The sequence below is a fragment of the Dreissena polymorpha genome, chromosome 2, assembly GCF_020536995.1.
Source record: "Dreissena polymorpha isolate Duluth1 chromosome 2, UMN_Dpol_1.0, whole genome shotgun sequence".
NCBI lineage: Eukaryota > Metazoa > Mollusca > Bivalvia > Myida > Dreissenidae > Dreissena > Dreissena polymorpha.
Genome location: NC_068356.1, coordinates 119,542,671 through 119,560,099, shown reverse-complemented (window position 1 = coordinate 119,560,099; position 17,429 = coordinate 119,542,671). Strand labels below are relative to the sequence as shown.

At 35.9% G+C, this 17,429-nt stretch overlaps 1 protein-coding gene and 1 pseudogene across 1 annotated transcript; one reads left to right on the top strand and one right to left on the bottom strand.

The window, feature by feature from the left end:
* Positions 1 to 17,058, bottom strand: part of LOC127870026 (transient receptor potential cation channel subfamily M member-like 2) — a 96,454-nt pseudogene extending 79,396 nt beyond the window's left edge.
* Positions 9,837 to 11,624, top strand: LOC127868734 (protein GVQW3-like). Its single transcript, XM_052410762.1, has 2 exons — positions 9,837 to 10,881; positions 11,032 to 11,624. Exons 1-2 carry the CDS (start codon positions 10,201 to 10,203, stop codon positions 11,065 to 11,067), a joined length of 717 nt encoding a protein of 238 aa, XP_052266722.1. The 5' UTR covers positions 9,837 to 10,200; the 3' UTR covers positions 11,068 to 11,624.
* Positions 17,059 to 17,429: the final 371 nt, after the last annotated feature.

Below are 17,429 nucleotides of genomic sequence, written 5' to 3'. Positions count from 1 at the left end.
GTGTAACATTTTCATTACCTGCCCCTCACAACATCGTATGACATAGTCTTCTGCAGACCCGCAACATCGCAATGTCCAATTTTACGCAAATCATCCGTGGATCCCATTTTATTTTTCATTGACTTAAAATATTTCCCCATTAAGAGATGCTCCCCATTAAATCCAGTTTGACCCGGTATTTCGCGCCCACACTGCGTCTAGTTGATTAGTATTTATAGTGAGACAAACAATACACCCGAACGCTCAATTCCATACAGTTGGCGTTATCGGTGTAATCAGCGTAAAGCCATTAGACAAATATCATTTGTTTGTCTCTATTGAAAGAAAATAAAAACGAGTCTATATCTCTATTGTTGGTTTGTAACCTATGTAGTATACTCGCACGGTAGCATATTTATGCAGAGATCGGAAAATCATTGATAAATGTATTCGTCGTTTCAATGCTTAGGGCAGGGTAATTTCGGCTAATCGGAACTCTAACTTACGCAAAACACTCAATTAACCGTTAAACTCCACCTCCGTTCTCTGCAAAAGGTTTGAAGGTGGAGCTTTGCAAGTGCTATTATTTTATTGGACGATTGCCATTGAGGAACAAATACACGATTGCTTCGGCATGTTGATTGCTAGACAAAGGAAGCCAATTTTGTCGGCTAGAAACTTGTCGATTTATTGCTTCAGACAGGAAGCGGCTTTCCTTTGATGACGTCAAACTGTCAATTCACATAGAGTGCAAATTTTCATAATTGCTAACATTAAACTTTCGATTCAATTATCAAAATAAAGCAAAAGTGAAGTTGAGAAATATGATTGAAATAATTAGCGTCAGTTCAAATAAGACGTTTTGCGTTGTAAATCAACGAGTTTTCATGACAACAAAAACTTGAACAAACAATACCGCGACGACGCGGGGGTCGATATACCTCGATTTTTTTTAAATGAACAATCAATGACGAAGTGTGAAAACACCAACAAAGACATTTTTTTCATCTTTAAATTTTGTCAAAACTGTTTCTACCCCGTTCATTCCTACCGTTTCCCACTATTTGTTGTTTCGACAACGGCCCCTTCAGACTATAACGTTATAGGGTGTAGTTTTCTGCAATAAAAATGGCGGCAAGTGTGAAGATTAACGATTACGAAATGGATTTTTTGCAATTTAGCAACCAGGAAAGCGTTGTGTCAATGCATTACGCGCACTGAATTTTTATTTTGAAATTTGAAGGTAAAAAAACTGCGCACTATGCATGGTAAAATACGTAACAAAACTTGCGATAATAGGCTAGAAAATTGTTTTGAGAATTGTACTATTTTCTGGTACAAAATACATTTAAACCAGAAAGTGCTGAAGCAAAACTAGGCAAAGTTTGCTGTACAGATAATCTGTTGCACTACATGTACTTACCTGATCCATATCTTCTTGTCTTGTGATTCTGTCTTTAGTAAAGGCTGTTATTTCACTCTTCACTTTTTTCAATGGGACAGAGTCGCCATTGCTGCTGCTGAAAATGAATGTTTCATTCTGTAAGATATCTGAGCTCACGGGGTTATCAAACCTGCGCTTTACTGCCTTAAAATCTCTTGTGTATGTCCCGTTGCTCTCAATGGATATCTTTTTATTATCCAGCTCATCACTATACCCAGCATTCACATGATACTCTTTAAGGTCATCCCCTGATTTATTACTCCTCTTTGGTTTCGCTCTTTTTCTTCTTTTTGCCTTTTTTTCTTCTACTTGGACTTCAAAACCTCTGTCCAGAACATTTTCGTCACGCAGCGGTTTGGCCTCTTTTTGTTTTTGCTCTGGTTTTGGCAGTTTTGACCTCTTCACTCTTGGTGATTTTCCTGATGGTTTGTATTCGCCCCCAAATGGGTCTTCTGGGTTCATTTGATCTAGTCTTTCATCATATGATTTTTCACGGTCATATCCATATCTTGGCGTTCTGGATATACTGTCTATATATGAGTCTGATAATTCTCTTTGCATCCTGTCTAGATTAGCTGAATCTTTAGTTTTTAGCCTGCAAAAATAAAAATAACAATTTTCATTTAAATCTTCAATTAAAATTACAGTTTTTGTTACAACAAAAATATTGTCTTTGTCATCATTTTTGCACTTCTATGTTTGATCAAAATAAGCATATTGAAACCAAAATGTAATGCTTTCAACAATCTAACAGTGATAGTTATGATTCAGTCAAAAGTTGGAGGTTTCAAGATATCTGTGTATTAGGCTGCATTGCAAGTGTTGGCCCAAGACAGAGCGCTTGAATATTTTTCCGCTTTAAAAATGTTATGTACGTTCTGTTCCTAAAATTTAACCTGTTTACCTAGTTTTTTTACCTCACTGAATGGAATTCAAACTTGACCTTAATTTTGTTAAAGATAATCAATTTTACCAAGTTTAAACAAAATCGATTAATAAATGTGGCTCCAAACAAGGTAGTAATTAGTTTTTTAGATCTTACCAGGTGACCCACTCTTTGATCAAGATCAAACTTGACTAAGCCAGATTGAATAATAAATGAGGTTTCTATTATTAGAACGGTCACAAATTCTTTCTAATATTTGATCTAGTGGCAGATTTCTGTACACCACTCAACCCAAACACAACGTTAGCCTAGATATTATCAAGATAAACATTCTGACAAAGTTCTATCAAGAATTTGCCACAAATTCTTACTCAAGAGTTATACAAAGTTAAAAATTACAATAGCTAGATTTTTCTTAGCTTTCACCCAGTGACCAACTTGTTTCCATTCGTTTAGCATTCCTAATTCACAAGTATAAGAGATCAATTCCAGATTGTAATTGCAGCTCAAACATTAATAATTAAGGTAACTCAGTACTGATTTTCTGCATTTTGCTACTTTTATTTTAAATTGTAAGTCTCAATTGTTAGTCTACATACAGCGACAGAACTCAATATATGCTTTTATGAATTTTATGTTCACTTTATTTAACAAAGTGGAAAAGTTATTCTGTGTAATGACGGACAACACCATTATAATATCCCTATGCCTAGGCAGGTCTCCTCACCTTCTGACTGGGCTGCTGTCACTGCCAGTGGCTACACGTGTAAACTCAACGCTTCGTATCGGACTACCGTGTGAGCTTGGTGACTCTACATACTCAAATGAGAACTGACTGGTGTCATCCCGTGCATCCCAGTAGACTGTGGTCTATAATACAATGGAATGATGTGCATTTTGTACACAGTAACATGAATGATTGCATCTTCATCAAGCTGTATATGACAAAACCACATATCTGGGATACATTTAAGATAAAACATACAAATTTTGGCAATTATTTAATATTCTCATCCCAATACAGTATTGTCCTCCTGCTCTTAGTCAAAACTCCTATAATCTGTTCCTGTTATAATTATGCTTTTCAAAAAAATAATTTGCTCTTAACATAATACAAACTTTAGAGTAAAAGTCATCATTTCCAACCCAAAGGCCATGGTTTAACTTGAATGTTTTTTTTTAAAGCAGCAAAATGTTTTGTTTTTGTTTTTTTATTATTATGTTTAATGTCATTCAGAAAAAACTTTTTATAAGTTCATAGCAACAAAAGCAAACAAGCATTACATAATAGCAATATATCTAATACATTTCTATGTATTTATATATGGTTTTGCTTATCCTCCTCTAAAACAAGAGCACCGCATAGCGGGTGCCAACGCTCGGCTGTGGGTGCACTTTGATTTTAGAGCCTATGTTAAAGTTTTATATTAGAGGTCATAGTGACCTTGACCTTTGACCTAGTGAACCAAAAATGGGTGTGGCGTGTAGAACTCATCAAGATGCAGCTACATATGAAGTTTCTAAGTTGTAGGTGGAAGCACTTTGATTTGAGAGCCAATGTTATGGTTTTAGCATGAAGCGGACGGCGGATGACAAGCTGGCTATGACAATACCTTGGGTTTTCTCCGAAAACAGCCGAGCTAAAAATGGTAGTGTTACCTCTCTAGAAGTGGGGTCCTGCCAGGAGACTTTGGGCCCAGGGCGGTGCGCCTCCCTTCCCCTGGGAGGGTCTACTGTTACAGGACTATCCCTACCATGGTGGGGTGGACGACCATGGCCTGCACGATAGTCTGGCCCCAGGCTGGGATCCATATAGGAGCCTGAAATGATTTTGATTACATTAAACTGTATGTAATTGTTGGCATACATTCATATTGAGTGGCTATTAAACCTTTGAACATATTGTCATGTAAAGTAAACATCATCATTAATTTCTTATATGCTGTTGTTTTTTACTTTGATAAATCTCAAACCTAGACATAATGCTTCTATTTCACTCTGATACAATCACAAGACAGTTGTAATAGTTTCTACCTCAACTCATTCACCACATAACAAAAGCTCAATACGGTACAAGGTACTTTAAGCATAGCCACAAGTTGTCTTTAATGTAAAATTCAATTGGCTTGTTTATCTATATACATGTATTATCTATATTGTTTATGCATATTGCACATATTGACTTTCTGACAACTGGCTTAAGTTGACAATTTCTGCTTTATTTCTTATAAATTTGCTGCTTAATCACATGCCCTGGATTTGACACCCTGTTGTCCAGTATTGGACCACCAATCACAGGTGCATATATCTGACCATACATGCTAGCCCAGGTATGTCCTAAGGGTAAACAATACAACTACACAAAGCCAACTGAACAAAAGCTGTCATTTGACTTGGGTACTTCAATAATTGCTTTAATTAATTTATTAAGACGACAAAACGTTTTGCAATTTCTTTAAGCTTGACTGGTTTTAACCTACTAAAATCTAGACAGGACTTGTTTGTTCGCCCATTTAGTTTTCCCTTCATTTGCTCTGTACATGATTACCTATTTGATCATGCATTTTATTATATCGTTTCTCTTTTATTTGTTATGAATATATGTTGTTGTTTTTTCGAACTTGGGCAGTAGTTGTGACTAATCCCAAACTGTGTTCTTTCAATTTGTTCTATTTTCTATTTCTTACTTGGAAATTTGATGTCACAACTTGAGTTGTTGTTGTTGTTCTGTGATAGGTAGAGGACAAAGCCTGTCTGCACAGAATAACACCATTAAATTTCAACCAAGCAATGCAGTCAAACTCACTCATACATACAGCAAACACTTAAATACAATAATACAGTACTTTAATAGAATAATGAATTAGTCTTATAAAGACTAAGAGTCACTTGCTGATTTAAAGGGGCCTTTTCACAGATTTTGGCATATTTTGGATTTTGTCATTAAAGGCTTTATATTGATAAATGTATACATTGGATCTTTAAAGCTCCAGTAAAAAATCAAGAATAAAATTAAAACAAGGAAACAAAAGTAGCCGGCACCAGGGCTCGAACCAGTGACCCCCGGAATCCTGGAGTTAGTCTGAAGTAAAAGCGCATTAGCCCTTTCGGCTATTCCGCCGGGTAAACACAGAATAAGTATTTTATACCTTATATAAGCAATCTTCGTAGTTTCGTAAATTTAAACGACAACAACAGAACTCTCCAAATTATTCAATCGTCTCGCGTTGCAAAGCTTTATAATTTTTAGGTTTTCAAATCGTCAAAAGATACATATAATGGCTATATTGGACTATGGTAAATGTTCAGTAATACTGTTTCCTAACAAATATCATAACTAAAACGAAAATTTGCGAATCTGAAACAACTTTTTTCAATTTTGTCAAGTTACCAAACCGTGAAAAGATCCATTTAAGCAAACCATTTTTTTACATTTATTTGAAATATACATATTTTTATTTAATAATATGTACTTGACAACCAAAATTCCATTATTCCACCTATTTAATTATATTTTTAGTTGTAACAGCTTTCATCAAATAAAGTGATTTCAAATTTTAAACGCTTCTTCTTAATTGCAATACAAAACAGAATAACACAATTAAATTTCAAAGAAAGAATGCAGTAAAAAGGGACTATTGTTTTCAGCCAACCTTCCATAATAGGCAACAGTACATTTTAATACAGTGCATGAATATTACAAATATTTCTATGATAGTTCATTTGAAGAGCCCTGAAACAGATGACCCGTGTGATGGGAAAAGGATAGGGGAAGAACTTCTTCTTCTTTATTACTGCACAAGATCCCTCTCTGGGGCATTGTCGTTCAAGAAACTATGTACAAAAACCTGATATATATATATATATAAAATAAGCAGCCTAATGGACTGTCTAGTGTCTACATGCAGTACAATGCCAGCCCTTCCTTGAAAGCTTCAAGGCTGGGAGCAGTTAAAAGGTGGTCTGGCAGTTGGTTCCAGAGTCTTGTTGCTGATGAGAAGAAGGAGTGTCTCTGTTCTGCAGAATGGGACAATATACCTGATACTGTTGCCCCTTGTGGATGTTAAAGCAAGGCAGAGGTAGGGGTTTGACGGAATATAAATGAGGTTGTTAGAGATTCTGTACATCATAGTGACCTTAGCTGTTTGGCGCCTTGCTTGAATGGGCTGCCATCCGATGTCGGCTATCATCTTTGAGCTGCTGTTGGTAGTCCTGTAATCGCCTTTCAAGTAGGAGCAGCGCGTCTATGGACGGCTTCAAGCTGGTAAATACATGTCTGAGTTTTGGGGTCATATACATTTGCAATGTACTCCAGTGTTGGCCACACTAAGGTGTTGTAGGTACGTGCTTTTAGGTTAGGTGGGCAGCTGGACAAGTTTCGCCTCAAGAAACCTTGGCTGTTACATGCTTTCCGGGTGACAATGGCAACATGAGGCTTCCAGGACATGTTGTCTGAGATTGTAACTTCGAGGTATATACATTCCTTCACTGGTAAAAGCTTCTCCCCATGAATTAATACTCTAACTTTATTGGTTGCCGCTTTTTTGAGATATGCATGACTTTGCACTTTGAAGGATTGAAAGACATCTGCCATTTTTTTTGTAAATTTTTGTTGAGCATCCAAAATGAGCTGAAGTATTGCTGCGTCCTGTGCCGTCTTGATTCTTCTGAAGAGCAGGGTGTCATCAGCAAAGAGTTGGGTTTTCGAAGTTACTGTTCCTGGTAGGTCATTGATGTAAACCAGAAAGAGCAGAGGTCCAAGGACATAGTCGAGTGACACCTAATGTGACATTGGCTGAGTTTGAGATCTTTCCTTTCACTAGGACACGTTGGCTTCGACCAGTGAGAAAGCTTTCTATCCAGGTCAGGACAGATCCTCTGATTCCATAGTGACTCAGCTTCATGAGGAGTCATTTGTGCGGAACAACATCAAAGGTTTTTGAAAAGTTGTGCTTCACAACAGCGTTTTTGCCGGAAGCTGTGTTGTTGGTCGGCCAGGATTTTGTGTTTGTCTAGGCGAGATATGACCTGGCTGTGGATGATGTGTTCCATGAGTTTCTCAACATACGGATGTCAGGGCGATTGGGTGATAGTTATTCGGCTTGCTTCTGTCCCCTTTCTTGAAAACTGGGGTCACATCTGCCAACTCCCAATACCAGGTAGAAAATGTTTTCATATGCACTTTATTCCATAAATAAAGGATTTTGAAGGAATTTAAAAAGCATGGCATTTCTCCTTTAAATCTAAATATACGGGCATCTAAAGCCTTATTGAATTTTGTAAAACATGTGCCCAGTATTACACATGAATTGACATAGCATCATCTTGATTATTGCCATTTTCAAATCATACAAGGTACAAAGATATTTATTTTGCAAAACACAAAAAAATGGGTGGAACACTACCAAAATATCTAAAACAAAAAAAATATGCATCCTGCTCTTTTGTGTTTCCTCCATACTGCCCTGCATATAAGTTAGCACAAAAATTATGTTAATCTTTTGACATTTATTGATTTATTTTGCAAATATGTCATGACAATGATATGACCATGCTTAGAAACCTTCATTTCAAGAATTACATTAAAAAATTCCTTGGATAAAGAGATTTATTAGAAAATGCAACTAGACTTTCCTTTCAGCAGCCCCTGTACCTTTTATGACCCTATATATCTTTCGTTAGTAACACTATTTACCAGGTGGTGAAAAGGTGGGCGAAGGTAAATTGCTCGGAATAACCTCCAAATTGTCCAATGTCCTTTCTGATGAGACACTTGTTTTTCTCAGAGGCTTGCCATGTCCGCTCATGTCACAAGACCATTGTTGCTCATCTACAATAGAAACACAAAATAGTGATGTCATTAGTTTTGCTAAACTTGTAAGCAATACAAACATGCTTGATTTAATTATCTGCTATAATGCTACAAAATTGTAATGTCAGCATCTGTTTGTTTGTTCCATCGTTCAGAAAGTACTTCTGTCTCCATGAAAAATACCCTGTGTTATGTATTCTATTTATATAGGCCTTCTTTTATTGCAAATGCCCACATGTGACATTCCCTGTGTTTGCATATGCCAAAAAAAAATGAACATGGGATGCTCAGTGCAAAGTTTCACAGTTGATTACTTCAAGTCTTCATTGATGAAATCCCTGTCAAAATCTTTTTTTCACGCCAACCAGTAAAGATAAATCCACAAATACACTTTCTGCAGTTGTTTTTGGGGGAAACTTTTTGCAATCCAATTCAATAATTTACTGAATTATGCTATGTACTAAGCTGACACTTGACATCTCCTCTTGAAAGCTAATTCGGTAGCGCTGTATCATTAGGGCTGTCACGATGCGCTGTTAGTGTATCGTGATGCGGCAACACTGTATTGCGATACGTATCGCGATATTTTACAGAATGTATATCTGTGAAGAAAACAGCAGAATAACAGGTTTTACAACTTTATTAAACTCAATCATCTGAAAACCATGGTATCATGGTATGACTAGAAACTGTAATAAATAAGAACAATCATTTTCTGACTATAACCTGTCAAAAGGTGATCACCACAACCTAATAAACTTGATAGAACTTCATATGATTATTAAATCAAAGTATGTTATGTATTTATCCGCTGTCCTCATAAAAGAATAATTAGATTTTAAAATACAGTGCGGCAACGCTGTACTGCGGTGCGATTTTTTTAACGACATACATCGCGATATACCGATTTACCGGTGAATCGTGACAGCCCTATGTATCATTATGGTAAACTTTGTTTAGGTAGATAATTGAGTATAAGCACTAATTGTAAAATTAAATATCTTTCATGCCCAGCGTGTATTGTGTTGTTTTTTTATCAACATGCAAAAATGAAAACAGCAAACATCTTGGTTTTTCACACATTATTAACCTCAGAAATGTTCAGACCTACGACCTATCAGTTACTTCCATTCGCTTTTTCTCTTTCCTTGGAAAATCAAAAGACGTTTATACATCACCATTGATAGATGAAGCATTCAGGATCACAAGGGGTACTTGACTGATTGGGGATGTGTGTACAAGGCGATAAGAAAACAATGGCTGGGGACTTATCTCCCCTGGCGAGTAAATTAGCGCTAATCCACTTCTTATCAGGAACAACAAAACACATCTGATCTTTTGTATTGAGGGAAAGTGTATTGTTGCGTAGGATATTTTCAAGGTAAGGGTATTTTTAAGGATCACACGTTTTCTGGTGTAAACACGCGTGTTGTGCATACTTGGCGTAAGTCACATGTTATTTCATTTGCATACACACAGTTCACAGATGACCTAATTTAAGTGATATCAGCAATAGAAACAATAAATAAACAGACTCATCTTCATACACAATAGTTTTCATACATTTAAATTATCCATCAAATATTCCAACTCATCATTTAACATTTAAATCTTTTTTTATAATCAAAATGTTGTCATTTTGTCTGTTTTAAACACAGAACAGTCCAGAATAGTTAGGTATGCTTTTTTGTATAAATACGAGGGGTGTTCCAGAAGTTCGTGGATTTTCGCTATAATTTATTAGTTTGCTGGTAAAAGTCAATGAAATTTACATATTATACAAACCAATTATCATGGACTTTATATATAAGCTCAAAATGCATGAATTCCATAAAGCGCGTTTGAAACGCGTTGCCATGGAGACCTCAGTAACGACATGCGGCGCACGCGTGTATTTTATTATAAGTATGAGCGTTACGTGAATTTAAATTTGGTTTAAATGTCGTTGATAAACAGAATTTACTGCAAATTTCACGTGACGTTGACGTCACATATATACGTCACACGTAGGTTGAATATTCAAAGTTGTTTACATCATTCTCAGCTGTAAGACCGCGAAGTAGTTAACGTAATGAAATCATGCCGTCCGTTGACAACGTTGAACTACGCACGGTGATTAAATTTTGTCACTCATTGGGCTACACACAGACCAAAACGTTTGAGGAAGTTAAAAAGTCGAAACAATTCAACTGCTCAAGATCGTTGGTATTCAAATGGCACGATAGATTTAGAAAGGGACGCGAATCAGTAGAAGATGATGCTCGAAGTGGTAGGCCGGCGCTAGTTAAACAAACCATGACGGACAAACTGAGAGACTTGATTAAAACAAATAGGCGTTTAACGGTGCCATATATCGCAGAAGAGCTTGGAATTGGCATTTCAATGGTTTACAGAATACTAACCGAGGATTTCAAAATGCGCAAGGTTAGAGCTCGATGGGTTCCAAAACTTCTCTCTGATGAAGAACGAGTGAAACGCGTTAAGTGCTCAGAAGAGTTTTTGAGAAGATACCGTAAAGAAGGAGAGCGCTTTTTGGACCATATCGTCACACTTGATGAGACGTGGTTATGGCATTATGATCCGGAGACGAAAGCACAATCCTCAGTGTGGAAAACAGCAGCAAGTCCTCCGCCGAAGAAAGCCAGGGTTATGAAGTCTGGTGGAAAACATATCTACATCTTCTTCATGGATAGACGGGGAATGCTGCTCATCCACAAGGTGCCTGATGGTCAGACGATAAATGCTACATATTATCAAAAGGTAATTACAATTTTGTTATTGAATTATGTATTGTTATTTTGACAATTTTGTTATTACTGAAAATTATTCGTATTCGAAATAGAAAATAAATTAATTACAATTTAAAAAATGGTGCATGAAACTTAAAATTTTTTAATTTGCCTACAGCAGGTACTTCGCCGGGATTTAATGAATGCTCTAAGGTAAAAGAGACCTACGATTGATGCCTCAGCCGTCATAATTCACCACGACAATGCACCTGCGCATAGGGCCCAGTCAACAGAACTAGAGATAGATGTGATCGGGTTTCAGCGCCTAAGTCATCCTCCTTACAGCCCGGATTTGGCCCCTATGGACTTCCGCGTCTTCCCGGAAGTTAAATCACAGTTGCGCGGTATTCGCTTTGCAAGTAAACAGGAACTTACAGTTGCAGCAAAGCGAATCGTGTCGTCTTTTGACGCTGACTGGTATAGAGACACTTTTGACAAGTGGATTTCCCGACACATAAAGTGCATTCGCGTTGGAGGTGATTATGTGGAAAAGATTTGACAGTTGTTAACTTCATAACGTCATTGACGTTGAACAGAAACGTTACACGTGCGTGGGTGTGCACATTGTGCACATGTTTAAATCTCTGATATATATTTATTGTTTTATGTATTTCCATGATATTTGGAGAGTAGATTTGGAAAGGACAGAATATTCTTAGCATGCTATTTGTTTGTCCATTTATGTTACCAAATGAATGTTATAGCGAAAATCCACGAACTTCTGAAACACCCCTCGTATATAGCATACCATTCAACAGAAAAATGTGTACAGCGAAAAGGAACATTAGGTGAACTTCAGAAGTCAAATTCAAATAGGATATAAAACACATGCAAACTGTTCTACCCAGAAATATTCTATAATAAATTTCTATTTAACTTACACATGATATGACATAATGTGACAGATTTAATTATGCATATGCTCCAAATTGGAGCGAGGGGATTATGTGGTTATCTCTGCCATCTGTCCGTCATTCCGTCTGTCCAAGCCACTATCTTCTCCTACACTATTAGCACTAGAACCTTGAAACCTAAACACATGGTAGCTACATGTATGAGCATATGTGCAACAGTGCACTATTTGGAATTTTGATCTGACCCCTGGGTCAAATGCTGCGGCGTGGGGATACGTGCCAGCCGCGGCCGCGCCATTTCTAGTTAATAAGTGCCCTTGGAATTTTTAAAAAGCATTACTATACATGTAGGTTTGAACGATAAATCAATTTGTCTATTGTGATTGAGGAAAAGAATATAAAATGATCATTGGAGACCTATATGAAAATGGATATTATGAATATTACACTTCACAATTTGCAGATAACATCGATATTACAGTTGGAAGTGAATTATAAAAGTTTCCCATTAAATGTGAAGAGGTTTCCTACCTTTTTTGTGTACAATAATTGAGTTGATTGTGACGGTACAAAATACCCTACATGATGCACATAACATGTATGCGCTGTGAGTGACATTCGTTTTGTTTAAAAGTAAACGAAATTAAATATGTAAAAAGGTTGTTTTTTGTAAACTTTTGTTCATGGTAATATATTAATTTGGAATAAACAACATCATTTTTTGGTTCTATTTTGCATTTTTATAAGAGATAATCAATAGAATAATTGAGTTGATTGTGACTGTCAAAAATACTCTACATGATGCTCAGAACATGAACAGTGAGTGACCTTTTTTTTTTTTTTAAAGTACATGTAAACAAACTTTAATATGTAAACAGTTTGTGTTTTTGAAAACTTTTGTTGGTGATATATTTATTTTGAATAACCAACATTAATTTTTTGTTTCTTTTTGCATTTTATGAGAGATAATCAATAGAAGCCTTTCACCGTCGAAAATACCCCACACCAGGATAGTGTGGGCCTTTTCATGAGAAAAATTTGCAGTAGGCCCATTATTAAAAAAATCCTAACTCCACAGCCAGCTTGGGGTTGGCGATGGAGGGAATGGGCCCCGGGGCCTGGGAACAGGCCTGTTAGGAATTATCTGATCTAAAACCATTCTGTCAATCTGTGAACAACAGGAACACATCCATCACAATTGAAGGGCATATGATATTTTGACAATCATAAGTCCAACTTGTTGACGCTCTCAAATATTAAGCTACTTTTTATATTGGTAATATTTGGAGTGTACAACCGGGAAAGGACTCAAACAATGTTGGAAAGTTTTCCTTCTTTGTCTATATTGTTGCGCAAGATTTTGTGCGCAATATTCAAGCCCCGATATCAGACACTTAATATCAACAGATTGCAATAATATTTACATACCTGTGTAGATAAAAATTTCTCAATAATGTTCCGTACAAATTATGTAATGACACTTTGAATTTTGCACGCCTAAGCAATTTAAATCCAACCAATATTCAAATTTTCAATATCATTCTATTCGCTCGCTGTGTTTATATAAATCGATAACACAGCCTCGATGTAAAGCATGTGGAAGAATAAACGGCGTTAAATAAAGTTTGCGTTCGTCTGTTGTGGTGCAGAGCGTTATATAGTAAACCGATGCTATTATACTTTTCTGGATTAAGCATTGTTTTTTTTTCTAAAGTGACAATTAAAAAGGTCTGAAATAAATAACGTCTTTTATTTTTATACGGTACATAAATAATAGTGATACAGATTGTACAGTATATCGTTAGTCTCATTTATAAGACGCGCAAAGAATTTAGAGATACTTTTTATATGGGTTAAATTCTTTGGAACGTCTCATCGGTGAAGGACCTTTTTTGTGGTGGACACCAGAAAGTTTAAATTTTCATCAATTTGCGTAAACTTGCAACATAACATTACTAACTCATTCAGTTTTAGTTCAGAAGTCCAATTTTACCTCAAATATTGTCGAATTAAAGTTAGAAAGGCATAAATTCTTCAGTTAAACTTCTGCTTTCATCACAACAATATCACTGACCTCTTGCCATATTATGAAATGGAATTAAATATCAACCAATCAGAAGAAGGCATTACGGTGTAATTTTATTTAACATGAGCTTTTAACACTGACTTTTACCTAACTAGATCTAGTATGCTCATCTTTGTCGATTTAATAAGCATATGTTCAAAACAGATATGGTGCAGTTTCTATTCACTCTTCTAAGTTTCAGCAACTTTTTATGCATGTCTTTTTCGCACCTCTGTCTGTGTTGTTTTATTAACTACATTCTACGTTACATAGGACGGTATACTGTACGATTGGTATCAATATTATTTATGTACAGTATAAAAATAAAAGATGTAATTTATTTCAGAACTTTTCAATTGTCACTTTGGAAAAAAAAAACAATGTGCAATTAATCCAGAAAAGTATAATAACATCGTTTACTATGTACGCTCTGCACCACAACAGACCAACGCCAACTGTATTTTACGCCGATTATTCTTCCACACTTAAACCAGATGCTTTACATCGAGGCCGTGTTATCAATTTATATCTACACAGTGAGCAAATCGAGAGATATTGAAAATTTGAATAGTGGTTGGATTTAAATTGCTCAGGCGTGCAAAATTCGGTGTGTCATTACATAATTTTTACGGAATATTATCGAGAAATGAATTACCTACACAGGTATGTAAATATTATTGCAATCCGTTGATATTAAGTGTCAGATATCGGGGCTTGAATGTTGCACACAAAATCCTTGCGCAACAATATAGACAAAGAAGGAAAAAATCCCACCATTATTCAAATGGTTCAGCCGTTGGACGTCCAAATATTACCAATATAAAAAGTAGCTTAATATTTGAGAGCGTCAACAAGTTGGACTAAGTATACTGTCCTTTCTAACGTAGAATGTAAGTACATAAAACAACACAGACAGAGGTGCGAGAAAGACATGCATACAAAGTTGCTGAAACTTAGAAGAGTGAATAGAAACTGCATCATATCTGTTTTGAACATATGCTTATTAAATTGAAAAAGATGAGCATACTAGATCTACTTAGGTAAAAGTCGGTGTTAAAAGCAAATGTTAAATAAAATTACGCGTACACGTTATACCATAATGCCTTCTTCTGATTGGTTCATATATAAATCAGTTGCATGACATGGCGCCAGGTCAGTGATTGTTTTGCGATTTAAGCATAAGTTTAACTGAAGAATTTATGCCTTTCTAACTTCAATTCGAAGGTATTTGAGATAAAAATGGACAGTTGAACTAAAACATTCTGAGTCGGTAGAGCTGCAACGATTCACCAACAGCTCGATTCGATTCGATTTCGATTTCAGACACTCCGATACCGATTTTTTCGATTCGATTCATCTTCAAACCTATTTTTATCATATTTTCACTCTTATGCCTCAAAATTAACATTTCTGTTCAAATGTGATTTCAATAAAACACATAAAAAATAATAGCAAATTAGGACTCAATTTTAATATAAAAACTTCTGACAAGAAGATTGTGTTGATTAAACAATAATATAAAAAATAAATAAATAATCATAAGGACGTATCTGGAATCAGTTGAATGGTAGTACTATCACTATTACATCTTTACCCAAAACCGCTATAAGCATGTCAACCACTGTGCCATGACAGCATCACCTGTTACCTGTAGGACAAATCACATTCTCTAATAAACTTAACAAAACTCCAACAGAAATAGAACTACTTTTCTGGCTGGCGACTTGAGTAGTTGCACTTGTGCGACCTCTTTGTCTTGCTAAATCAACGTTATGTTTGCGTTTGACATATTGCATTAAATTAGATTAGTGGTTGAGCTGGACTTAGTGTACGCCACATCCATGAAGCACAGTTTACACTTTGCTTTATTGGTAGGGCTACCATCCCGAAACCCAAAATACTGCCACACTTTTGATTTTAGCTTCTTAGGCGCATCTGATAATTTCAATTTGTCGGCAACAACTTGTTCAGCCATTTTGACGCTTTTTCCGAAAGTAGACCGTAACGGGCTTATTGATTGGATGACTAAAGTAATAAGCAACCAATCGCGCGCGTCGTAATTACAGGTAAATATAAAACCTACACCTTCCTGTATCAATAGTCAGAATACAGCGCGCTTTACGTATCTATGTATATATATGTATATATGTTAAAGAATCGAGTCGAATTTGGTAGGTTTGGTATGGTAATCGAATCGAAGCATTTCGAATCGATTTTCGATGAATCGGATCGAATCGTTGCAGCTCTATGAGTCGGTAATGTTATTTTGAATTTTTACGCAAATTGATTTAAATTTTGACTTTCTGGTGTCCACCACATACAATCACTTTTCCCCGATAAGACGTTCCAAAGAATTTAGCCCATATAAAAAGTATCTCTAAATTCTTTGGCACTTTGCACGTCTTATACCTGGATACCTGGATACCTGGACTGTTGGGCCGTAATTTAGCTATGCTGTAGTGGCCCCTCTGATAAATGGTCTCTTCTTTAGAATCTCTCTCTGATATGAACTAATTTTATTAAAACTTCTCTAGAGTGCGCTTAGTAAAATTAATTTAACTTCATTTACAGACGGGTTAAACTTAATGTTCCATTTCTCAGAATAAAGCAACGATTTAAATTGATTAACACTTGTGGCAGCTATTGTTGATTCTTCCAAACTGTTCCAGTAATGAATTGATATTTCACACCAGACACTCTCATTAAATCCTGATCATCAAAAGTAGTCACATTTTGTAGCTTTCAAATATTTTCTTATTAAAAACAATACACCTCTGTTCCCATTGGAAGTAGGACTAAAGGCATCATAGTCTGTAAACTTCAGACCATTTATACTCAGTTTTTCATTAGCTGACTTTGGAAAAAACCTCACAAATTCCAAATATATCTGGATGTAACATGTCTAAAATGCCTCAAGTTCTGCAACTTTATTCGACAACGAATCAACATAAAAAAGACTAGACAATAATTTCCTATCGCTAAAATAAACCATGTGCATATACAGTATAAAATAATAATTAAAACAATGTCATTCAGATAAATTAATCTGAATATAAAGAAACCATTATAAATTTACACGACAACGTTGTTTACCTGCCAAGCACTTGTAACCAATATACGCTAGCCGCTTACGTCGCCAAAAATTACAAAGAAAGATGTCGCTTATATCCACAAATTAACTCTATATCCCGTGCCTTTTCGTACAGAGTACCAGAGACGTAGATAACATTTGCTGAAATATGACAATGAATGCATAGAAATTAGTCTGATTCTATTACAGTGTTTTAAGGTTACAATGTAACATTCATGTAACACGGAATACGGACAAAACCCCTCCCGGACAAAACCCTCCCGTCATTTTCATAGGGGGCGGACAAAAATCCTCCCATGAAAAAACGGGGGCGGAGAAAAAAACGTGAAAGCAATTAATTTATTAAACGCTGACAAATGTATTTTTATCACACAGTGTTGCATTAATTTATCCGAAAAAAAACATTGTGTATATTGCGTTTACACACATCAATCGTATTTTAAAGGTAACTGGCTTTTGGGGACGTCAACTGCAGTAATCCGTTATAACTTGCGAAGAAAATGCCATTA

What these genes read in the sequence shown, in the direction of transcription:
- LOC127868734 (XM_052410762.1), top strand. Translation starts at nt 10,201, where the DNA reads ATGCCGTCCGTTGACAACGTTGAACTACGCACGGTGATTAAATTTTGT. An exon ending in ATGCTACATATTATCAAAAG is followed by an intron (nt 10,882 to 11,031) that starts GTAATTACAATT and finishes TGCCTACAGCAG; the next exon opens with GTACTTCGCCGGGATTTAAT.